Raw genomic sequence first — 25,947 nt, forward strand, 5'->3', positions numbered from 1 at the left:
TCACTTCCCAGGGCTCTGAGGAGAGCTTCCAGAGTTCAGGAAAGATAGAGAAGGGTAGGACAGGGCTCCCTTCCAGTGCTCAGTTTCTCAGAAGAAGCACAGCCCGGTGGAGACTCTGCAGGTAGAGCAATCAGCACTCTGCCTGAAAACCCCCACATGCAGCCATTTCTCACTCACTCACTGGCTCTCTGGGTAGCTCCTGAATGTAGTTTCTTTGGGGTTCGCTTCCCAGGGCTCTGAGGAGAGCTTCCAGAGTTCAGGAAAGACAGAGAAGAGTAGGACAGGGCTCCCTTCCGGTGCTTAGTTCCTCAGAAGAAGCACAGCCTGGTGGAGACTCTGCAGGTAGAGCAATCAGCACTCTGCCTGGAAACCCCCACATGCAGCCATTTCTCACTCACTCACTGGCTCCTGGTGTTTGAACATTTAATGCCTGAAATGAGTGCATTATGAACAACTTCATAATTAATTCCTGAGACATATAATGTCTGAATGACTGCCTTATGAACAATTTAAATCACAGCATTATAATAAAAATTAAAAAGAAAACAAAATAAATTGCAAACATTTGTTGGAAGAAAGCTGACATTGGTGGTGGGATTAGTACTGAAACATTGTGTATCTAAAACTCAAGCATGAATAACTTTTGTTTTACTGCTTAAAAATTACTTTATTTAAACACCTTGGTTTACAGTGTTGTTCATAATACAGTTGTCTGTTTTTATTCACAATTGCAAAGTTGTTCATGATTGAGTTTCAGTCAGAATACAGAACTGCTCACCAACACGTTTCCTGTCACCAGTGTTCCCAGTTTCCCTCCTGCTATCTCCCCTGCCTGTAACTATGACTAACTTTTTAAATCGATGCTTTAAATTAAAAAATATTTAATAATAAAAAACTAGGTCATGGAAGTATATGAAGTCATAAATTTTTATATTTAATAATTAATGATATTTTTGTTTTAGGTAATAAACTAATAATTTGATATTTGTATATTTTGTAAATGAATACCCCAAAATTTAATTATCCTTCACATGATCACACATTTTTTCTTGAGATAAGAATTTTTATGAATCTTCTTAACGAATCTAGATCATTAATCTTAAAGTTCTTAAATAATCTTAGACTTTTAGATAATCGAAGAAATCTCTTAGATTAATTTCTTAGAAACTTTCAGGTATGCAATCTAGTATTGTTGGTTGGTTGTTTAGGGCCATTATTGGTGGTGCTTAGGGGTTATTCCTGACTCTGCACTCAAGATAGAACCCACTTTGGCCATATGAAAAGCAAGTGCTCTACCTTCTGGCCCCTACAACTGCTGTTCATATTACCCACTATATCTTTAATTTTAATGATTTGGGGGGGGGGTTACTCAGGGGTTACTCCTGGTTCTACACTCAGAAATTGCTCCTGGCAGGCCCGGGGGACCATATGGGATACCGGGATTTGAACCATCATCCTTCTGCATGCAAGGCAAACACCTTGCCTCCATGCCATCTCTCCAGCTCCTAATTTTAATGATTTTTGAAAGGTTTTATTTTATATTCATAATTGATTACTACTTCACTTGATCCTTTTATCAGATTGGCAATTTGTAGTTTCATGAACCAATTGTAAGAAAGCAAGTTATTATGTAAATGTAAGGATACCAAAAAATGGGTCATTTAGATACTCTGCCAGAGATAAACCTGAAATCAACAAAGTATAAAAGTGTACTGAGAGCACAGACTATGAAGGCAGTGTTCAGATTAAAAGTCTGATGCTCTACACTACAGACTGAGTTTCCAGACTCTTTAGGACTTGAGTTCAAATGTTGCTCTGCTGTTAACTTAAAGTCAGCTTAAAAAGTTGCTTAGACTTTCCATTTCCAGTCTTTAAGAAACAAAAATTAAATGAATGTACATTGTTTAAAATATATAGGAAAATCTGAGGCCAAAGCAATGGCACAAGCAGTAGGGCGCTTGCCTTGCATGCGCTAACCTAGGATGGATCTCTGTTTGATCTCCCGGCATCCCATATGGTCTCCCAAGCCAGGAGTGATTTCTGAGTGCATAGCCAGGAGTAAACCCTGAGCGTCACCAGATGTGGCCCAACCCCCCCCCCAAATATAGATGAAAAATTGGGCCCAAGGAGATAGCACACTGGGTAAGATGTTGGTCTTATACACAACCAAGTTCAGTACTTGGCATCCCATATGGTCCCCCCAACCTCACCTGGAATGATTTCTGAGTATACAGAGTCAGGAGTAACCCCTGAGAACCACTGGTTGTGATTCAAAAAATATTTGTGTGTGTATGTATGTATACAGTAAAAAATAGCAGGAAGTATTAACAGTGGGTTATCTAAATATAAGGGTACCAATTAAAAACTACTTTTCATAATTTTCTATATTTTTTATTCAAAGACAGCTACAACCTAAAGTTGTAGTGGCCAAACATATAATACAGATGCTAAGGCACTACTTATGGAACCCCATGCACTGCCAAAGTAAGCCCTGAGCACTACTGGGCTTGATCAAAACACTCCTTCAAGTTAATATTAACTAAAAAATAGAATGCTCTTCCAATTCTCAGTTCTTAAAATTTCTAGACTAATGCCAGCTTCATCTCACCAGCTTTTCCTCTCTCCTCAAGCTCTCCTAGATGAATTTTGTTTACTTGAACCTAACACCTGCATATTCTTTACATAGTAGAAAGGAATAAAATTAGATCCAGGGGGAGGGAAACAGGAATGGCAAAATTACTCAAGAACTTATTTTGTTTCCTTGGACATTTTTTGGTGCATTTGTGCATCACAATATTTTTCGGGGCTACTCCTGGCTATGCGCTCAGAAATCGTTCCTGGTTTGGAGGGACCATATGGGACGCCAAGGGATCAAACCATGGTCCGTCCTAAGCTAGTGCTTGCAAGGCAGATACCTTACCTCTATCGCCACCTTCCTGGCCCCACATCACAATATTTTTAAGATCATAAGCATCTTAACCAATGTATATTTATCATCAGGTCAAAATATTATTTAACTACATATATATCAGGGCAACTTCCCATTTAAGTTTCAGCTTAACCTTTTTCCTTATAACAACTATTTCCATCAGTATATTGCTAATACCCAGACCTTCTTTTTTGTTTGGTTTTGTTTGGTTTGTGAACCACACCTGGCCATACACTAGGGTCACTTCTGACTCTGATCTCAGGAATTACTTTTCACGGGCTTAGGGAACCATCTGGAAGGCTGGGGATGAATATATCCCAGGTTGGCTGTATGCAAAGCAAGCACCTGACCCACTGTACTATCACTCTAGCCCCAAGGTGTTCTTTTCTAAATCTGTCTTTTCTCATGTAGAGAGTTTGCCTGGCGTGATCCTGAGTTGCCTGAAGTCATCCACATGCTACAGCACCAGTTCCCGTCTGTTCAGGCAAATGCAGCAGCCTACCTGCAGCATCTGTGTTTTGGAGACAACAAAGTGAAGATGGAGGTAGGGCCCAGGACATGGGATACTCCCAGAAAGGCACACATGTTTGGCAGTCACACATTTGCATGCTTAAATAATCACTAATTGTTGGGGCCAGAGCTATAGCACAGTGCATATGGCATTTGTCTTGCATGCATCTGACCTGGGTTTGATTCCTCTGTACCCTATATATTCCCCTGAGTGCAGAGCCTGCAGTATCCTCTGTATACCTCCAGGTATGGCCCAGAAACAAAACAAAAATCACAAAATGAGCAGATGTCACTCAGAGTTTTGAGTCCTGAGTGCTCTGGAATTGATCCTACAGAGCTTGGGGATCTTTCATTGCAAGGTATCAAGCTCAGTGCTCCAACCTGTAAATTATGTACCACAGTCCTTTGAGCTAGCTATCTGTCTGGCCCTTAAAATGTCCAGTTATAACTTCCTACTTCTTTTTTTTTTTTTTTTTTTGGTTTTGGTTTTTGGGCCACACCCGGCGGGCCCGACTTTCTACTTCTTGATTAAAATATTCTGCTATTTTTGGGGCTGGAGAGATAGCACAGTGGCGTTGCCTTGCAAGCAGCTGATCCAGGACCTAAGGTGGTTGGTTCGAATCCCAGCATCCCATATGGTCCCCCATGCCTGCCAGGAGCTATTTCTGAGCAGATAGCCAGGAGTAACCCCTGAGCACCTCCAGGTGTGGCCCAAAAACAAAAAAAAGAAAAAATATTCTGCTGTTTTTCTGGAGGAAGAAAAGAAAAGAATATATCTCGTGTAAGTGTTTTTAGAATGTAACAATCATTTTTGTTTTCTTATCAGCATATCTCTGATCTCTTTGATAAATCAGATGTAGTCTATTTTAGGAGATGGATATAGAACCCAAATCATAGAGTACATGCTTGACCTTCATCCCATCCACTATATGTAACCCCTGTTTTAAAAAAAATTTTTAAGGAAGCAACGTATAGTATTAATATTTGTTAAATAAAAATTATATAAGCTATGTAAGTGTTTAATGATTTTGCTTAAAAAGAAACAGAGGATTCATAGCTATTAGGCATAGCTAATACTAAAGATGCATGATTTTTTTCATATTTCAATGTCTTTTGTTTCCAATGAGTCATGTTAATGCTCTATTGCATACAGGTGATTTACTATTTTATTTTTACTTTTTTATATTTTATACCTTTTCGCTTTGCTATGTCATATAGAACTTTCAGGCATTTAATATAAAACAGCATACCGATTACAGAGCAAAGATATAGATTCTAAGGACCAAAGTTATTCATATAGTGTGTTAATGAACTACTGGAGGGAAATGGTGGAGAATAGCATAAAGAAACAAATCTAGAAACCAAGTGGTTCAGTTAAAAATTGTTCTTGTGTAGTTTCTAATCCCACAGGTTCCTGTGTAGTCCCCCAACCCATATTTGTTCAGTTTGCTCAGGAGGTAAAATGCAATGCTATGGCTCAAGAGTTGGAGTCTTTCCTTCCAGAATAGGGCCTTTAATTCATCTAAGTTTTCCTTCCCTTTTTTAAAGACATAAGCAGAGAAAAAGGTCTTCGTCTGGGAATATTCTTAAGATTTTTAAAGATGTGTTGTTTAAAGACTAATCTTTTGAAATGATCTAAAGGTATCCATTTCCCAAGACCTTTCCATTATAGATTTGCTTGATCACTCATGAAGCACATATCACTCAAACCTAGTACCTGTTCTTTTTCCTTCTAGGTGTGTAGATTAGGGGGAATCAAGCATCTGGTTGACCTTTTGGACCACAGAGTTTTGGAAGTTCAGAAGAATGCTTGTGGTGCCCTCCGAAATCTTGTTTTCGGCAAATCTACTGATGAAAATAAAATAGCGATGAAGAATGTTGGTGGCATACCTGCCTTGTTGCGTCTATTGAGAAAATCTATTGATGCAGAAATAAGGGAACTTGTTACAGGTGTGTAAGAAATATGTTTTTGTACTGCAGAAATGCTGAAAACCACTTGGACTCTGCTCTTACCATAACAATGGAAAGGAACTGGAGGTTCTAAGTGGAAAATAGTAGTCTAGTGCTTACCTAGACAGAGGCTATAATTATAGATTCAGAAGGCCATCTCTCTTAGTATCAGTAGTGTAGGTATTCAGCTAATAGATATCTGGCTCATAAAATACTTAAAATCCTTTTAAATTATGTATTCCACAGTAAATCTACTTGTTTTAAATAGACCCGCTTTTCTTGATTTTAAAAGTAAAACATACTTAATGTATTTACTCTCGTCCACTGCAGTTCAGCCCTTGTCTGAATGCCTTGCAGTGTGTCAGATGCTATCCTAGGTACTGGGGATCTAAAGATGAATAGAGCTCGGCTTGTTCTTGTGAATGTCAGGGCAATGTGCCAAGTGCCCAGGCTCAGTGCATTAGAAGCACAGAGGAGAGGGATAGATAGTCTTTCTGGTTCATGCGAATCTAAAGTTGGTTGTCCAGAGTCTGAGAAAGGTAGAGAGGCTGAGCAAATAGGGGTGGTATTTCAACTTAGAGCAGAAGGTTAGAGCCAGTATGTGATAAGGGATCAATCAGTTAAAGTAAAACAAATTCTCTTCCATCCTGAAGAGAATGTTGAAGGCTAATAAGACTAGAAGGAAGTATAGATTTGTTTGGGTAGTTTTTATGAGGAACTTGTTTGCATACAATGAGAGTGATTAAAGGGTATGTTATAGACAATTTGGGACACTTAAATATATTCTTTGAGCAATCATCAGAATGAGTGGAGAGTTGATTTAAAGAGACCAGAGTGATAGTACATTCAGTAGAGCATTTGCCAACCCAGGTTTGCTATCAGGCATCCCATATGGTCTCCAGAGCCTGAAGTAATTCCTGAGTACAGGTATAACCCATGATCTCTCAGGGTGTGGCCCAAAAATAAAAAATAGGGCTGTAATTTGAGAGGTATGAGTAGGTCAATAACAGCATGAAATATATCGGTGATAGATAAAAAAAAAAGGTGGGCAGTGGAGAAAGGAAGTTATTCAAGGTCAAAGGCATGATAGTCTACTGTGAGAAATAGAGACATCAAGAAGACTGACTAGTACCTAGTTCTGAGATATTACATTCTACAGATTAAGTTCAAGGATGCTAAAATAATGCTTGAAATTGGTGTAAAAAAGTGATGTTGACTCAGTGTAGAACACATACTTTACTATATGAGTCCTCCCCCCAAATTCTCTCTGCATCACCACACACAAAGGAGGACAAACTAATGATAACGTCAAAAATAAAGAAATAGCACATAATACTGTGTATTCAATTTGGTAGAAAAGAGTTTATGATCTCTCTGTGAAATTGAGCATTAAAATTAGAGCATTGTATACCCTGGATCCCATCCCCAGCACCACCACCCCCAAAATTATTAATGCATTATTTTGGGGGGGTTGGGCCACACCCAGTGGTGTTCAGGGTTTACTCCTGGCTATCTTCTCAGAAATAGCTCCTGGCAGGCATAGGGGACCATATGGGACACCGGGATTTGAACCAACCACCTTAGGTCCTGGATCGGCTGCTTGCAAGGCAAACACCACTGTGCTATCTCTCCGGCCCCTATTAATGCATTATTAACCTACTATTTCTTTGAAAAGAAATAGAAATTTGAAGTAAACAAATACTATTATTTTTAAATTAGTGAATTTCTGGTTATTTTGTAAGTGTGGTGCTACTTTGCATGCATTATACATTTGGATATATAAAATTATATATGTTTTAACATATTTACTTAATGTTTTCAATAGTTTTTTTTTTTTTTTTTCAAAATCGATCCCATTTCACTACTGACTTCCACTGTGAATTCAGAGGTTAAGACATCAGGTGTATATAGTAAGACTTGGGAATGTAGCAAGTGTTACTGATGTATATTTCGATATATTGAAACTAATATTGAATGGATATCAACTTTCTCATAGGATATTAGTGTTTGAAATAAGTATTTTCCCCCAATAAGTATGATACTTTTATCCTAAATATAGAATATCTTTATGTATAATCGTAAATTCTAAATGGACTCACTGCCTTCATGTATTTTAAATATTAATGTTTTGACACATCTGCATTACATTATTGACTTATTAATCTTTGTTCCTCTGCTAAGTGCTTTTGAGGCCTTTTACCCTCTCACACAAAAATATAATTTTCACATGCATACAGAAGTATGTATGTGTGGGAAATTTAAATGAGAAGAGTTCAAGAAAACTAAGAAAAAGAATACTGATGTATCTCTCCTGGAGTTCAACGGTCACTGTGGTGTCTCTATGTTTATCCTAAGCTTTTTGTTAGGGAAGCTCAGCAGAGACAAAGCTATTGGCAGTACTTGAATGTTTTCTTTTCTTATGTAATGCTGCTTTCTCACCAGTCTGCTTTATTAGGCCCATGTTTTTCTCTCCCATTAACACACTTGATGGGTCTGAAGCAGTAATGCATCAGATAAAAATCTTGCCTTGCATGCAGTTGAGCTGGGTTCAGTCTCCATCACCAAATATATTTTCCCAAATACCACCAGGAGTGAGACCCAAATTCAAAGCCACAAGTAAGCCCTAAGCATAACCAGGCATGCGCGCACACACACACACACACGTACGTACGCACGAACATGCACACACAGTTTCTGTCTTTTGCGTGTGCTCTCTCTTCTCTTCTTCCTTCTCCTCCTCCTCTTCTTCCTCTTTCTTCTCCTTTTTTTTCCTCCTTCCAGAAAAAAACTGTTGCTGGATGATGTGATGTGTGTTTGCTCTCCCACAAAGAAGCCAGTGGAGACCCAAGGACCACCTGACTTAAAGCTCAGCTTCTTCTCAGGTTTAGTTCTCTTTTGATTAACCAGGCAGTTTTTTTTGTTTTTGTTTTTGTTTTTGTTTTTTTTTTTTTGGTTTTTGGGCCACACCCTGTGACGCTCAGGGGTTACTCCTGGCTATGCGCTCAGAAGTTGCTCCTGGCTTCTTGGGGGACCATATGGGTCGCCGGGGGATCGAACCGCGGTCCGTCCTAGGCTAGCGCAGCAGGCAAGGCAGGCAGGCACCTTACCTCCAGCGCCACCGCCCGGCCCCAACCAGGCAGTTTTATCATGACTCATGCTTCTATCTGTAATGGGTTGCACTTTTTTCTCTATCTTAATACCTCAGAGGAGGAATAAGACTTTTTGTTTCCTTGGGAAAACCAGCTCCAGTACTTTTTCTGAGCTGAGTTCAAGGACTTTGGTTAACTTAGTGATAACCAAAAGGAAAAGTCAATAAATAGTTGGTAGTTTCTTTTTAATATTTAATATATAAATTTTACTTTTAATAGAACAAGACTTCATTACACAGGTTTTTAGTACTAATTGTTCTGATTTATAGCCCCAGAAATGAGGGCTAATTTAAGGCTTTTACCTTTCTTTCTTCATGTTTATATTGCACAATATTTGATTCTAAGAACATGATTCAATACATGGACCTACTTTGAAAAGAAGGCATAAATGTTTCCTAATTCAAGAAAGAGTGGTCTCCTGCCACCTCTCCCAGACTGTATTGCTTCTAGTATAAAACTAGCAGTCTGAAATTTCTTTATGTAAAACAGCTGCCAATATTTTTTATGATTTAAGACATTTGGGATAGAGAGAGGGTTGACCATGTTTTTAAGGCAGGTGAAGTTATTGGTTAATAACTATCAGAAGTATTCTTTGCTATACAAAGAGGATGATCAAACAGTTCACCCAGTTAACTTGTATAAAGGAGTTGGACCAAAGAACTTCAGAAATGAGTTTCTGGTTCTAAGAGGCTAAATGTCAACCTAAGTTTATATATATATGTATGTGTGTATAATTCACCTCATGAATAGTTACCAAATATAATATAGATCTAGCATCATGTACATGTGTGTGCACATTTATTTGTAGATCCCCATCATCCCATATGGTCTCCCAAGCCAGGAGAAATTTCCGAGCACATAGCCAGGAATAACCCTTAAGCATCACAGTGTGTGGCCCCCCCCCCAAAAAAAAAAACTGCCAAAGATTTATTGACTTTTCCCTTTGGTTAACACTAAATTAACCAAAGTCCTTGATTAAAAAGAGCCTTATAGGGGCCGGGCGGTGGCGCTAAAGGTAAGGTGCCTGCCTTACCTGCGCTAGCCTAGGACGGACCGCGGTTCGATCCCCCGGCGTCCCATATGGTCCCCCAAGCCAGGAGCGACTTCTGAGCGCATAGCCAGGAGTAACCCCTGAGCGTCACCGGGTGTGCCCCAAAAACCAAAAAAAAAAAAAAAAAAAAAAAAAAACTTTAAAAAAAAAAAAAAAGAGCCTTATATATGTCAGACATATGCTCTTAGCCACATATTTGACAGAAAAATTGCTTATTTATACTTCTTAGCTCCAAAATTTAGTGGTATGCTGACCTCTTTTTGTTTATTATGTTTTAAGAATGACAAAATGCTTTAAGAATGACAAATGCTGGGGCCGGTGAGGTGGCGCTAGAGGTAAGGTGTCTGCCTTGCAAGCGCTAGCCAAGGAATGACCGCGGTTCGATCCCCCGGCATCCCATATGGTCCCCCCAAGCCAGGGGCAGTTTTTGAGCACTTAGCCAGGAGTAACCCCTGAGCATCAAACGGGTGTGGCCCAAAAAAACAAAAAAACAAAAAAGAATGACAAATGCTTTATAGCCAGGTGTGGCCCCCAAAATATTTTTTTTAAAAAAAGAGACCCTTGAGCTCATGCCTTAAGTCTCCTCAAAATAACTACTGATAAACTCGTGAATTATGGAGTAGGAAAAATGTATCTCAAAATTGATTTTTCCCATTTGATCCCATCCAATCTCCCATCTGATTCCTGAGTACCCTATACAACTTCTACTCACAATTAGCTGTCCATCATATGCTTGAACCCACATGAATTTATGTTTTATAGTGCCAGGCTAAGCAAAAAATATATCTGGAAAGCAAGAGACAATATAGCTTTTGAAAACACGGAAGATAAGCCCTCAGGAATGTGGTCTACTGAATAAGAAGTACCATTTGGAGTCATCCAAGTCCTAATCAGGAGTTGTGTCCCTGTTCTAGACCACCTTCATCAAAGGGTGTCTGCTTCAAACATAGGCAACAGGGTGGTACATCTCACAGAATTTTTTATCTGATAGTTATCTCCCAGAAAATCCCATTTGAAAGTAGTTCTGTATCCTTCCAGATTTCTAGTTTCTGCCAATGTCATCCACAAATTGCTATGTCGCTGGGCAGACCACACATGATACTTGGAGGCCTTCATTGAAAATTATGACAGTGTTAGGGTCATGAAATGTTGAAACTTAATCATTTATCGTGTTCAAGTATTATGTTACTTGAAATTACTACATCCTTGAATGTATATATTCTTTTTTTCTTGGCTCATGTTTTTATATATCAGGGCCATATTTGACAGTGCTTGGAAGCCATGTTTTGCCACAGATCAGAATTCAGGTCCTTGCACATGCTAAATATGTGCTTTGCCACTTGATTTATCTCCCTACCATCCTATCATTCTTCCTGTTTTGTATTTGTTCGGGGGCCATATCAACAGTGGTCAGAGACAAGTAGGTCAGGTTTACTTCTGGCTTTGTGTTCAGGAATCAATTCCCATAGTGCTGCCCAAATATCAAACCCCAGTTAACTATGTGCAAAATAAGTGCCACTGTAATATACTATTTCTCTGGTCTCTCTGTTAATCTTAATATAAGTTATTAAGCCTAGTTATTATTATAAGTTTTTTTTTCTAAACTCCCAACTTGACATTATTAATGTACTTAAATGAATGCTCTAACTATTCTTTTAAAAAGATGCTTCACCTTTGATTTAAATCTAATAACTGCCAAGGGCTGGCATATTTGGTTCCATATTTATTTGCAAGGGGAAAAGGAAGAATACTTTTTTTGCCAAGTGTATTTTCCCATAGCAGTATGGTTGCATTGTTAATTAAAATAGTTCTTTAATATATAACTTGATTCTATGCTTTCTTCATTGTGTTGAACATTTTCCAGGTTGAAATCTAAAGAGCTTTTCTTTTAGTGATAGTTGATATATGCAAGCACTTAAGGTGAAGTTTTTTGTTGTTATTTTTTGCCTTTATTGTGCTTAAATTAGAATGCTGGATGAAGTATGGTTGTTCTCTAGTTGGGTTATAAAATAAATTTTTGCTAGGTCACAGGCTATGGATAGAAAAGTGGGAACATCTTGTCACTAGAAAAGATATGTTGAACTCATTTGTTCAAGATAATTAAGTATGTGTTTCTGAGCTAGGAAATAAGAGTTTCAAGTTACTGAGTAGTCTGAAAATAACATTTTTTAAAACCATAAATTTTAAGATAGTAAACAAAATTTGAAGCTGATCTTCAGATGTACCAACTGTTCGCAAACTACCGTACTCATCACTTTCATTAATTCTGGTGTTAAATGCCAAAGAGTAGCCTTTGTTCTCTATTAATAATAGACTAGTTAAATAATTGTTTTGGTCACATACCTTCCAAGTAATTATTCATTCATATGGCTATGTAAAATATTTCCATCCTGTTTATTTTAAAATTTGGGAATGTTAGCTATAGGTTCCAGATACTCTATGCAGAACATGAAATTAGAAATATTCCCTTTTTGATCATTAGCTCCATATTTCTAATTAGACAACAAATTAATAATAAAATGATAATTGTGCGGTAAGGAAGGTAGATGAGCTATGCTAAAATGTAGTAATCAGCAGGATAATTTATAGAGAACAGAAGATTAATGACCATCAGTCAGCCTTTTGTACTCTTACAGAATATTTTAGGATGAAATAACTTACTAAGCATGTCTCTTTGGTCTAATTTATTATCTTCAAAATAGTCATTCACTCTGAGGTTCAGAGTGATTTGGTCTATTACTTTCTATCCTGGGCCAACGGAGTCCTCACTCAGGAACAGCCTGGGTAGCTTTCAGAAATTTAGTAACACTCCCATTTCCCAATGCACTTCAGTAAGATCCTTCCTTATCACTTGACTAGTTCTATTAACCAATAGCAACAGACACATACTTATTACTGGATTTTTTTGTTTTTGGACCACTTCCGGCATGCTCTGAGATTATTCCTGCCCTTAGCTCAAGAATCAATACAGGTGGGCTGCATGCAAGGCAAGTGCCCTACCAAAGTTCAGTGAACTTTGAACTGGAAAGGTCTAGATCTGTTGTTCTAGCACCCATATTACAGTTGAAAAACTCAGGTTCCAAGAAATTGAGTTCTGAAAGTTTAGGATTTCCTTCATTGCCTTTTCTTCATTCATTACCTGGCTATCAGCATGTACTAAGTAGCCACAAAATCTGGGGAAACAGCTGTTCATTCAAGTGCTTATTCTTGTCCTTTCAAAGTCCTACCTAAAAGAAAAAGAAAGAAAATACCTTAGTATCTCTTTACTCTCTGAATTTTACCTTGAAATAGAGTGTTTTCTTAAATAGCCACTCATGGGATCACATCATTTTAGTGATCAGGTATAATTACAGAGATTCAGGTTGCTTAGAAACATATGAAATATGATTTTACCTTAGAAGTATCTTAAGACTTATAGTCTGGTTATGAAAGATTCAGCCTTGTAAGTATAATGTGACCTTTTACTTTGAGTATCAGCTTCTAAATGTTGAGTGAAATAAGGAAGTTAAGTGGGGACACTCAGAGGCCATTGTATAGAATTTAGGTGATTAGTTGTGGGTCAGGATAGAATTTCTCAGCTAACGGTTGTACTCCCCTGGTTAGTAGACATCCACAGAATCTCAGAGAAGTGGGGAGACACACACACACACACACACACACACACACACACAAAATATACCTGCCCATGAAATCCCCTGGTTAGTAGACATCCACAGAATCTCAGAGAAGTGGGGAGAGCCACACACACACACACACACACACACACACACACACACACACACACACACACACACACACACACACACAAAATATACCTGCCCATGAAATCCCCAGCTCATGTGCTTTACTTACTTTGTAGTTTGTGAGCCTGAATGATTTCCCAAAAACATTTATGTCCTTAGCTTCAGTTAAAACCAAACTACTAGGTTAAAGATTAATGCAGTTACAAATGAATAAACCTATTCCTAGTCAACCATAGACTGTTACATGATATTTCTAATTAGACAACAGACAGCTTAACATCAGTGATGGTTTCACAGGTAAATGTGCTATTTTGTTGAGGTGAAGGGGCACATGCAGCAGTCCTTTAGGAACCATTCCCAATTCTATTCCAGAGTTGCTACCAACTGTGCTATTAGGAATAGGTTGTGTAGGGCTCCAACCAGGATCTGAACATGCAAGGCAAATATTTTAATACCTGAATACCTATTCACCTCACACATATTTCTGAGAGCATTAATGGCCTTCTGTTAGAGGCTGAACTGACATATGAACATGGAGGTAAATGCCTCCTTCATTGCCCCTGCTATCAGGCTGGTCCTTGAGAATTTCTTTCATGTAACCTGTTTATCTTTTGTTTTTTTGTGGTTGTTTTTTGAGTTTTTGTTTTTCAACCATCCCTGGCCATGTTCAGGGATCACTCCTTGTAGCCTCTGAGAGGGTTTTTATGGGGTGCCAGGAAACAAACCCAAACTGGCCACCTGCAATAGGCAAGTACCCTACCTGCTGTACTAACTCTCTGGCCTCATCACCTGCTCCTTATTAAATGTTCCCCTCAAAGAAGGAGCTATCCTTTTGGTCTCTACCCTAAGTCAGCATTTCTGAGCTGTCAGCTGATTTATTTTCCCATAAAAATGCATTTCCAGGATATGTCAAACCTCATGGCTACCCAATGTCATTAATCCTCTTAGTCTATCCATGGAGTTGAAAGTTACCCGAATAAAGAATATGTTGAAATGCAAATGTGAGTCTGTAAATGGATCTCTTGAAAGGTATAGATCTTTTCAAAGATGCTGTGATCTACCTTTGTACCTGGGAGAAAATCAGAGACAATGGCTAACCTTTATGTTTTCTAAAGACACTTTTCTACAGATCTATCATTGGGCAATTTTAAGCAATGGGTACAGGCCTCCCAAATTTAATGTGTGGAGACTGGAACCCCACCGGGCACAGCTTTTGTGTCTAACCCAGTTCTCGGGTTCCTTAACCTCCTTAGAAGCTTCTTCCCTCAGATCGCCTAAGAACTTTATGCTTTTGCTGCTCGAACCTTAGAGACTGACCACTCAGACCACTACTGACCCTGAGTAAGACTTCCTGTGTATGGTATAGACTCAGTTTTAGCTGTCTGCATGGGATTTTAGTGTGCCACAAGGGGAACAAGGCCAGGCCCACAGGTTGGCTATTATTTCCAGCAGGAATTTGAGGCGTCTCCCTTTCCCCACCCTCAGGGATGAAATACCAGCAGTAGCTGGAGCAGAGCCAATGAAACAAGAAGGAAGCCACATACTATGCTTGTAAGCAAAGGAGTCATATCTAAAGCCTCAAAATCCTCTGTTCAGATGATAGCATCTGTTTTTGTTGTTTGCTGTTTGTTTTTTGTTTTTGGGCCACACCAGTGACACTCCTGGCTATGAATTCAGAAATTGCTCCTGGCTTGGGGGACCATATGGGATGCTGGGGGATCAAATCGTATCCGTCCTAGACCAGCGTGGGCAAGGCAGATTTACCACTTGCGCCACTGCTCCAGCCCCAAGATGATAGCATCTTAAGAACTACTGCCAGTACTTGTTTGCCTCAGAAGTGATCTAGGGAAAGGCATTTCTGTAACTGAAGACAGAACCTTAATTTTTTTTTTGGTAACAATTGCTCTCCTATTATTTTTATGTCATTTTTATTTCACAATTTGCTCATCCTGTTCCAGTGCTGCTAGACAAGTTGAGTGATTTGCCTGAAGTCACAAAAAAGCAGACACAGTTCATGGTGCTGTTCTATTTCCACTACCCACTCGTTTTCCTTGTTTCTTTTAGTAGCACCACATTCTCACACTTACGTTGCTCTGCATGGACACTACCCACAGCTTTCAAATGCTCATCACAAGCACTCCCTTCATTTCTACCCATTCAATCAGAATATTTTTAGTGTGGATGTCTAGGGCCTACCACAAATACCATACCAGCTGTGCTCATTACTCTTGTCACTTGCAAGTGCTTTGCACAACTGCTTAATAGCAAAGGACTCACTTTCCTGCACTCATTTCCCTAAGTATCTCACCTGCAACAAGTAAGTGTTTTACCAGCTCTTCCCAGAAGATATTAGAACTCTTCACATTTCATTCTGAATTTCCTAAGAGTAATATTAAAAACAAATAGGTGTTATTTGTTGAATAACATGGTTCATCTAACCCAGTAGTTCTAAAATAGTCACTTCAACTTAAAGTATATACAAATTAATCATTTTCCTTACCATATTTTTTATTATCTAATGTATATATTACTGCTGTAGCATATCTCAGCAGGGAATGACTGTAATTCAAGGGCACAGCATCCACATATGGCTAGTCTATGGACAGTGCAATGCAATTCTATATTGTGCTTGGATGTTCATAATATCTATCTAAATGGCATGAGCTGAACAACTTTAAAATGTTGGCAAGGGGGCCGGAGAGGTAGCATGGAGGTAAGGTGTTTGCCTTTCATGCAGGAGGTCATCGGTTCGAATCCCGGAGTCCCGTATGGTCCCCCGTGCCTGCCAGGAGCAATTTCTGAGCCTGGAGTCAGGAATAACCCCTGAGCACTGCCGGTGTGACCCAAAAACCACACACAAAAAAAATGTTGGCAAGAATGCAGGTGACCATATTGTAAAAGGCTATGACAGTCATGGAGTCTCTATATTACCTTCTTCCCAAGAAAGCTTTAGAGATATTTTGTTTGTTTATTTTGTTTTGTTTTGTGTTTTGGGCCACACCCAGTGATGCTCAGGGGTTTCTCCTGGCTACGCACTCAGAAATCTCTCCTGGCTTGGGGGACCATATGGGACACCGAGAGATCAAACTGCGGTCCGTCCTAGGCTAGCGCTGGCAAGACAGACATCTTACTCCTCCGTGCCATTGCTCCAGCTCCAGAGATAATTTATTTTTACAAATAAAATAAAAACCCTAGAGGGGCTTCAAATGGGGTGTGGTGGTACAATATATGTCTCACATGAGTGAGTTGCTAGATTTGAGCACCAGCACACACACACACACACACACACACACACACACACACACATACAAGCACACATAAATACACACATATACACACCATCCTACTGAGACTAGAGCACTCTAAGGGCTGCTATGGGAGAAAAACATGCTGGAGCCTGAAGGGGCCAGTGATTATCTTGGGAAATAATGCAGGACAGTGTTTGGAGCATCCAAAACATAGGTTCATGGATTCACAATCAATTTATTTATGTGTCTTATTTGCCACTATCTATATCTACCCCCATTGTCAGGATTGTTTGCAGTGGGTAGTTCCCTATGGCCTACATCCCACCTGTCCCCAGACCTCTCCACCACCATATATAAGACTCCCTGATAGAGCTTATAACACATATGCCTGGTGATATTTCTCACCCTAGCAGGGGTCTTCAAACTACGGCCCGCGGGCCACATATTGTATTTATTTCCATTTTGTTTCTTCACTTCTAAATAAGATATATGCAGTGTGCATAGAAATTTGTTCATAATTTTTGTTTTTACTATAATCTGGCCCTCCAACAGTCTGAAGGACAGTGAACTGGCCCCCTGTTTAAAAAGTTTGAGGACCCCTGCGGGAGGCTATAGCAAATACCAGCAGTAACTCCTTGTGATACCTACCTAGTCCTGACAACTGTGGGGCCCCAGCCTCATTCCCTTCTCTGGTTTTATATTCTCCATCTGCAGACACTTAGGTTATTCTAATTACCTTGTGTATATATTGTGAAAAAGCATGAATAAAACACCATCAAAACCACATTCAGAATGAGTCTAACTGGTTAATAAAAATAAAAAAGGCAGAATTATGTCCAATAGGGATATTTGAACTACTCTAGTTTGTTTTGTTGATGGTGGTGTTAGGTGTATTGGGGAAGAGAGGGCTTTTTTTATTTTTATTTTTGCAAATGCTTGAATGCTTGAGTGTAGATTGTTTTTGGTTTTGATTTGATTTCTGTTAAAATGCTATATGTACATTTTAATGGATTTATGTGACCATTAGCAAGCTTAGTGCTGGTGGTGACTGGCTTTATACTGAACAGGTCAACCCCTATAACTAGTATGAGAACCACCACCTTAAATAGGCCCCAGGCCTCCAAACAACTACTTGGAATGCCCCCTCAATATACAAGGTGTTTCAGACTTATTGCAGAAAAAAATTGTGCAGATCTTTAAGTGGTTATACAACTAAGGAAAGAACATTTTTCTTAAGGATTTTTTTAAATGTGCATTAAAAATCATTCCTTGGTGCTGAAGAGATAATACAGCAGGTAAGGAGCTTACCGTGAACACTGCCAACCTGTGTTTAATCCCTATCATCCCATCTGGTCCCCCAAGTTCCAACAGTAGTGAACCCTAAGTGTAGAACCAATAGTAAGCCCTGAATACCACTGGGTGTGGCAAAACCAAACCCATTTATTAAATAATGTAATTATTTTAATTAATCAGTAAAATCAGCTTCTACTTATAAAATTATCATTTGGGTATTTGAATGACTATAAAGTTGGTTTTAAACATAAGATCATTTAAATTCTGCAGCACAGGATTTAATTTAAATGATATTTTAAATTACTATTCTTTTTGCAGGCAAAACTAGCTTCCATCTCTCATGACAGAATTTCATTATGAATTTTAACTATTCTTAATTATGTGTATTTTTTTTGCCATGGAAAAAGAATAGACAGCTTTCTTCATAGACATGGTTGTGAAATTCCCTTCTCTTTTCTCAATTAGTTTGTGATCGTAATTCTTAGTCTTCACAACAAATGACTAATTGTTTTAAATTAAATAAAAACTTCCAAGTTTCCTATAGGAAATTGTTTATTTTTAACTTTCTCTAGGGGCACCAGGAGATAATAGAGTATGTTGCTAAATACCCTTAAAGTAAATTTTGCATTTGGATGCTGAAGGTCTATTGTATTGGTGGTGAATACTAATCCCACCGCTCTCTCTTTTCCTCATCAGTCATGTTCCATTTTGGAATTGAAGTATTTTCTATTCATTTCTAACCGCTACTGCTCTCCACCATTTTCCCCCACCCATTAAAAGAAGCCCTAGACAGACTAAGAAGATAATATTGTTTCATGATCTCTTCAGTGAAGTGGAATCACACAGGTATTATTAACCAGTTTTAAGGATAGGCTTTTTACTTAGAGTAGAAAGCTAAATTAATCATTCCATAGCTAAGGCTTTTAAGTTTAACTGAACCTTTTCCATTCAATTGTGGTTGATCAAAACTGGTTGTTTTGTCTTTAAATAAACTCAGTTTTAGAAGAGAACATGGAGAAAGAAAAATCGTGCCTTGAGGCTTGTTTTGCTGCTTGAAATGGCTAGTTAAAGTCATACCAAATATTGTGGCATGGTATATTTCTTGGTAAAGCACAGGATTAGGGGACTAATATAACTCAGAATGCACAATGATAAAACTGCCTTTATAGGTCCTCAATAGGTACTTCAGATTGCCAAAATTAGTATTTTCTGATCAAGAATAATTGTGAATATTTTTTGAAGTTACATAGATGAAAGCTTGAATGGCTATAGTAGACTAATTTGGGGAATAATTCATTAAAGGGCTCCATATTTTAAACACTCAGGCATTTTATGCTTAAACAGCTTTGGGATCAGTTTTCATTTTGCAATTTAATGGATAGGGATTCTGGCTTGTTCATGTAAGTCTTAATTTGTCATTCCAGAGGCAATGAAGCAATATATTCTCCTATCCCCATATCTAGAATGGTTAAGTAATCCTTTATTTTGGTTTTAGTGTATAAGGCAGCAGGCAAATTTTGTTAAAGATTTATGCCTTGTTATGATGATTCTCTTTTATCCAATCCTTTCCAAAGAATGGGGGGGGGGGGGCAGGCAGAGTTTCTATGAAGCAAGGCCTCTACACAACCTCAGGATTGAGAAATGATAATATTCCTAAATACTTGGTGTTAAGAAATGGCACAAAGAGAAGGTGATGCATATGAACTAAGTTCATCTCATGAAAAATCAGCATGTAAAGTATCAAGCCTTTCAAATTCTCAAATGGGAGGTTATTTTAGAGCTTGACTTGTTAGATTATTAAAAGTAAAGCCACAGGGGCCAGAGAGATAGCATGGAGGTAAGACATTTGCCTTTTATGCCGAAGGACAGTGGTTCAAATCCCAGCATCCCATATGGTCCCCTGAGCCTGCCAGGAGCGATTTCTGAGCATACAGCCAGGAGAACCCCGAGCGCTGCTGGGCATGACCCAAAAACCAAAAAAATATTATTATTAATAATAATAATAATAATAATAATAATAATAAGTAAAGCTATATGCCTGGCTCAGGGCAAAACACAACTCAAGCTCTAAGAACCTATATGGAAAAGCAGGGGAATTTGCATATCTGGGTAACAGGTTTTGGTCAAAATCAATCTTAAAAGTAGTCAGGACTGAGAGAAGAGAACCATGAAAAAAACAAGTTTTTCTGCCAAAATCAGAACTTCTAGGCATCTACTCCAAGAGCCAACATGCTAAAGAACCACCCTCCTCTTAGTCATGTCGTCACCTGCAGTTTGTGACTCAGGCTGTTTACTTTTCTATAGAAGAACATAGCTAATTTTAAACAGCTTGTAATATGACAGGTTTTACTTTCTATAAATCTTCTACTTGTCTTACAGTTAAGGAACACATTTATTCTGTGAAGGAGAATCTAACCTATTAGAAACTGTAGATCTACATGGTGAATTTTGTGAACTAAAGAATTTGAAGGCTTTGGTATAAGAATTCACTCTGCTGGTATTAGGAATCACATGTTTTAATCTTGTTAGCCTGTAGGGATTAAGAATGCCCCCCCCCTTCCCTTGGGACCAGAATGATAGCCCAGTGGTATGATATTCGCCTTGTGCAGCTGACCCAGAATGGACCTGGGTTCGATCCCAGCATCCCATACAATCCCCCAAGCCAGGAGCGATTTCTGAGCGCATAGCCAGGAGTAACCCCTGAACATCATTGGGTGTGACCCAAAAACCAAAAAAAAATAAAAAGAATGACCCTTCCCTGCCAATGACATCTGCTTACTATGCCTCACTCAGAGACCCTGGTAGTGACCTGGGCTAGGTAAGATTGGCTCATGAGCTGGAAATGGAAAAGTTGCATTTATAACATCCTCTAGGAGCGCAGTCTTCTCTGTGTCCAACTACCCTTCTGTCTTTTCACCATCCTCTTATTTAGGTCCAAACTGACCAGCAGAGACTTCCTAACTTCTCATCTTTATCTCCTTGATCCTTTTCAAGGAGATCATTAGCCCTTTAATACTTTCTCCTAAGACATCCCTTTAGATGTCAAACACAAAAACCATCCTTTTTTTTCTCAAGTAGAAATACAATAAACGCAATTTCAAAAACAGCTCAATTTGTCCATACTAGGTGAATTAAGGTTGAGACTTAGATTTCAGCTGACATTCTGCTCCCCAACTCCTCAAATGGCGGCATCTAAAACCAGGGAGATTAGTTTTTTAAACCATTCAGTAGGACAGAGGCCCAAGCCATAGGACAGTGATTAGGGCATTTGCTTTGCACACACAACTGATTTTGGTTCAATTCTCTATGGTCCCCTGGTGTGGGCCCAAAATAAAACAAAACAAAACAGAAACATTGAGCAGAGCCAGGGAGTAATTGCCATACCTGATTGAGGCTTTGCATTCAATCTACAGCACCATATAACCCTCCAAACACTGCCAAATATAGATCTGTGACCCTCCCCAATCCCAGACATAATACCATTGACACCAAAAATAATTATTTTCTAGATAAACACAATACCAGTTTTTGGGGACTTCTTGGAGAATTTTTGGTTTATTTTATAAGCACTTATACGTGTGCTGTCCTTTCAATAGGGGCCCTACCTATTGTCATCACCATGATTATGATATAAGAAATAAGCTGTTGTGGTAAACAGTTAAGCTTTCCAATACAAAGCTATTTCTTTTTTCTGGTTTCCTAATTTCTAGTCTGGGCCTAGCTAGATGAGTCACTTGTGATTAGAACTTCTTGTGGCATGCTATTCCTTTATAGGATAGGATCAGGAAATGAATAATGTTTTTGAGGAACAAGGGAAACAACTAATAAGTGAGAATCAGACATCAGTGCCAAAGATGAGAGCATAGTGTGAACAGAACATTTTCCAGGGACCATGTTTTAGCCTCAACCACTACTATCGGTCATTCCCTTTGCAGCATGTGGACAGTTTTGTGAGGACATGCGAGGGTCACCATGTTTTTGCTGTCTTCAGATCTAGCCTTGTTCTTGTATTCTACTCTTCTCCAGAAAGATAAAACACCTTATATACTTTCTTATCCCCCAACCTCATCCCCTTTGTCAAGGACCTTGCAGTTCTGTGTCCAGATTGATTCTTCAGTCACACACACTAGAGCCACAGCACTATCTTTTCTCTCTACCTCAGCATGCTTGGTGGTTTTTGCGAGCCTGACACATTCTCAGAAATGGCAGATTTTGCCAACTTCTACTCCTCCTCAAAACTACAAGCATTTGTGTGCATTGATAGTTCTAAGAGCACTGTGCAAACTTCTTGCAGCTGCCGTATATCAGGAATGTGGGACTCAGATGACTTCAATGCAGTGAAAACCAGTTGTGCCCAATCTCTCCCATCTCATCACTCTTACTTATGAAAATGGTATTCGATGACTAAAATCTTGAACTTGCTTATAGTTGATACAGAAATGAAGACTCTTGTTTGCAATTTAAATAATACTAATATGCTATGTTTAAGATGTATTGCCTTAGTGCTCTTGATAGTAATTACAAGACTGGTGACTTAATTTATTGCTCATCTTGCCTATTATAAAAGTAACAGCAACTACATGGGTTTGTAAAGGCATTAAACTGAAAATGTTTAAACCTTGTCTACATAAGGAAGATGAAACCAGAGCAGTCCCCTCTGTGTCCATAATGGTATGGCAAGTGTTATGTTTGAGCTTGAGTTTCTCAGTAGCAGAAGTCATAAAAGAAATAGGATCCAGAGAAATAACAATTTTTCAAGAAAGAGATGTTTTCCCCAAGTAGAACCATGAATCAACAGTTGACAACAATCACAGACACATTATAATTATGACCCTTGATTGGATTGGGAGTTTGCCCTCACAGAGTAACTCAAATTCACTTTGTGAAAGCCACAGTGATCTTGCCTGATAGACACAGACTCTGGAACTTAACAGAAGGAGCACTTGACTCTGTAATGTACTGCCAAAAGCTCACATATGTTCACTCAACATTTATTAGGGTTTCTTCCCCAGCCTGATTGCAAATTGAGGCCATAGATTAGGTTTGGAACAGACTGAGTTCATATCAATTAGGCCTGATATGTTTATTTCATTCCTAAAAACTGCGGGATCTCTAATTAATGATTTGATTTTTTAATCAAATCTTTTAGGAGTTCTTTGGAATTTATCCTCATGTGATGCTGTAAAGATGACAATCATTCGAGATGCTCTCTCAACCCTAACAAACACTGTGATTGTTCCACATTCTGGCTGGAATAACTCTTCTTTTGATGATGATCATAAAATTAAGTTTCAGACTTCATTAGTTCTGCGGAATACAACGGGTTGCCTAAGGTAAGTTCTTTACTTCTTTACAGTTAACTGTAATTAAATCATGTGCCACAAGTGAGTTTATATTAAAAGAATATAATTCATTTTATTAACATCTACTTAAGTTCCAGGTTTCTTTTAAAGTTTAGCCTGCTAGATTTTGCTTTACTAGGAACTCAGACCCATAGTCTAAAAGATGTTACCATATGAATGACTTTTTTCTTACTAATCAAAGCAGTCCTTTGTTGTGAAATTACTGCCAAAATTCCAGTGTTTTCCATTTTAACAGCATTTTCTAGTTGTCACATTCTGATGCTAACATTGTTTGCAGGCTGATGTTTGTTTAAACTCAGAACATGGTGGTTAAAGCCCTTTTGCTTTTAAAGGAATGTAAAAGGAAAGGGTGTTTAGTTTAAATAGTCATTGGCTTTAAATTTTATAAATAAATAAAATTGAGCACTGATACTATTTTTGGTCATTATCATCAGCATTTAAAATCCACAAAGCTGCCTTTCAGTGTTTACAGTTTTTAGCTTATTATGTGCCATTAGCACATTCTCTCCTGTTTCCCAAGCTTAGAAATCCCTGGGAAATTGAAACAAAAGGATTTGTTTCAGACTGACCAGGTGACAATGAGAAATGGACTGGAATCTGATGCAGCCTAGTTTCACATTCCATTCTGAGCCTCAGTTTCTCTCTCTTTAGACTAGGAAAAATACTATCTCCCCAAAGGTAAAGAATCCTCTTGTATAGCAGTTCTGTACCCCCAAGCAGTTTCTTAAACATTGTCCGCTCGCACCCCTTTTAGCCCAAGAAAATGTTTTTGCAATCTCAAATAAATAGATATATAATATAGGTCTACAAATCAAACATTTACTGGTAGTAAATCATAACAAAACTTACTTTAAGACACATTATTTTGTATTACCCATAACCCCGACAGTTTTAAGATAATACAGTATAGAATACTTGGGGTAGTGTCTGTTACTATCTGCTCTTTAATGTTTAAACAGTATGGCCAGGCATCTATAAAATAGTGAACTTAAGAAGGGAAGAAAGGGCCCTGTGGAATCTCCTTCTATTTGACAGGTGACTATCAACACTCAACAAAAGAAATAAAGAACTAGAAGAACTAGAAGAACTTAGGACAGGAGCCAGGAACCTTGCCACAAGCCACCACTAACTCAGATGCCTGTCTCATGAGCAGTCATTTAGCCTAGAATTGGTTCATAGAAGTAGCATTTTTTTTTTTTTGGTTTTTGGGCCACACCCAGTGATGCTCAGGGTTTACTCCTGACTATGTGCTCAGAAATCGCTCCTGACTTAGGGGGCCATATGAGACTCCGGGGGATTGAACTGTGGTCCATCCTAGGTCAGCGCGTGAAAGGCAGGTGCCCTACTGCTTGCGCCACCGCTCTGGCCCCAGAAGTAGCATCTTATTTTTCCCCATATCTCAAGAGTGAACCAGGGTAGGGGACTATAATGTTTTAACCTGTATAAAGAGCTCTTGGAAAACCCAGAGACAAGGACGCATGCTCAGGTTTCCCCTCTGGTTGAGGCTGTTTTCTTCTTTTTTTTTTTTTGGTTTTTGGGCCACACCCGTTCGATGCTCAGGGGTTACTCCTGGCTATGTGCTCAGAAATCGCCCCTGGCTTGGGGGGACCATATGGGACACCGGGGGATCGAACCGCGGTCCTTCCTTGGCTAGCGCTTGCAAGGCAGACACCTTACCTCCAGCGCCACCTACCCGGCCCCGAGGCTGTTTTCTTACAGTATTCTAGAGAAAGATAAACAAATACAAAAATAACTGTGCTATTTAAAGAATAAGATCATGTAAAGGTTCACAGTGTGGTGGTCAGGTAGCTCTCACAGGAAGACATTTTAAGCCTAAATCTTAAATACACAAGGAGCTACTTACTGGAAGAGGGTCATGTCAGGAGGAAATGTGATTTAGGCAGGAGAACCAAGTACTGTTATGGCTATTGGGCAGGAACAAACTTGGAACTAGAGCTCAGTAGCTGAGAAGATATACTACCAGCATGTTGCGGACTGTGGGAAACTGGCAGATACCAGTTTTAATTGACACAAGCACCACATTTGAATATGGCTTAATTAACACAAACTGCAACATCATCGTGTTAGTCTAAAGAGTGATGGGATTCTGCCTGTGCTGTCACAGACAGCCTGATGCTCAGTGCGGAGGGAAAAGTGAGACTGTGTGATGCAGGCAAAATGATAAGGCTGGTGAAAACCGGGACCTGGGGAAAGGTAAGCAGAGGAAGGTGGGAGGAGGGTAGACGTAGAGGGAGACCTGAATAACAAGGTTTGCTAATGACTTGAATACTAGGAACTGGAGAAAGAGGTTGAGGTGGTAGGAAAGAAAAATGGCACCTAAAATCTTTGGTCAGGTCCACTGGGACTTTGGGTGTGCTCTTGATCTTATCAGGAACAGGGAAGAAGCAAGATTATAGGAGTAAGCAATTGATACTCAGATGGTCAACTAACTGTTGACAGTCCAAGAAAGCAGCTGGAGAAGAGTGTGTATATGTGTAGAGTTCTAGATGGAAGTCCAGCAAAAAAGACACCAGAGTGCTCTGGCAGTATTGAAAATATGGAGCTGAAGGAGGCTATGTAGAGAGCAAGAAATGGCCAGTATAGTTACGTGCACTCCAAAGCAACCCACAGGTAGACTGAGCAAGAGAGGGAGAAGGTTAAGAGAACTGCTACGCGCACAGGCCTCCATCTTGAGACCTTAAGTCAAATTC

At 39.0% G+C, this 25,947-nt stretch overlaps 1 protein-coding gene across 9 annotated transcripts in view; it reads left to right on the forward strand.

The window, feature by feature from the left end:
- The window catches only part of PKP4 (plakophilin 4), a 292,898-nt gene that overhangs the window by 240,053 nt on the left and 26,898 nt on the right, over positions 1-25,947 (forward strand). For all 9 annotated transcript variants that reach the window (XM_049773094.1, XM_049773098.1, XM_049773095.1 and 6 more), the window contains 3 exons: positions 3,345-3,473; positions 5,176-5,389; positions 23,023-23,206. In XM_049773094.1, coding sequence (XP_049629051.1) covers positions 3,345-3,473; positions 5,176-5,389; positions 23,023-23,206 — 527 coding nt within the window. The remainder of the gene's footprint in view (positions 1-3,344; positions 3,474-5,175; positions 5,390-23,022; positions 23,207-25,947) is intronic.

Source organism: Suncus etruscus, chromosome 5 (assembly GCF_024139225.1).
Source record: "Suncus etruscus isolate mSunEtr1 chromosome 5, mSunEtr1.pri.cur, whole genome shotgun sequence".
NCBI classification, from domain to species: domain Eukaryota; kingdom Metazoa; phylum Chordata; class Mammalia; order Eulipotyphla; family Soricidae; genus Suncus; species Suncus etruscus.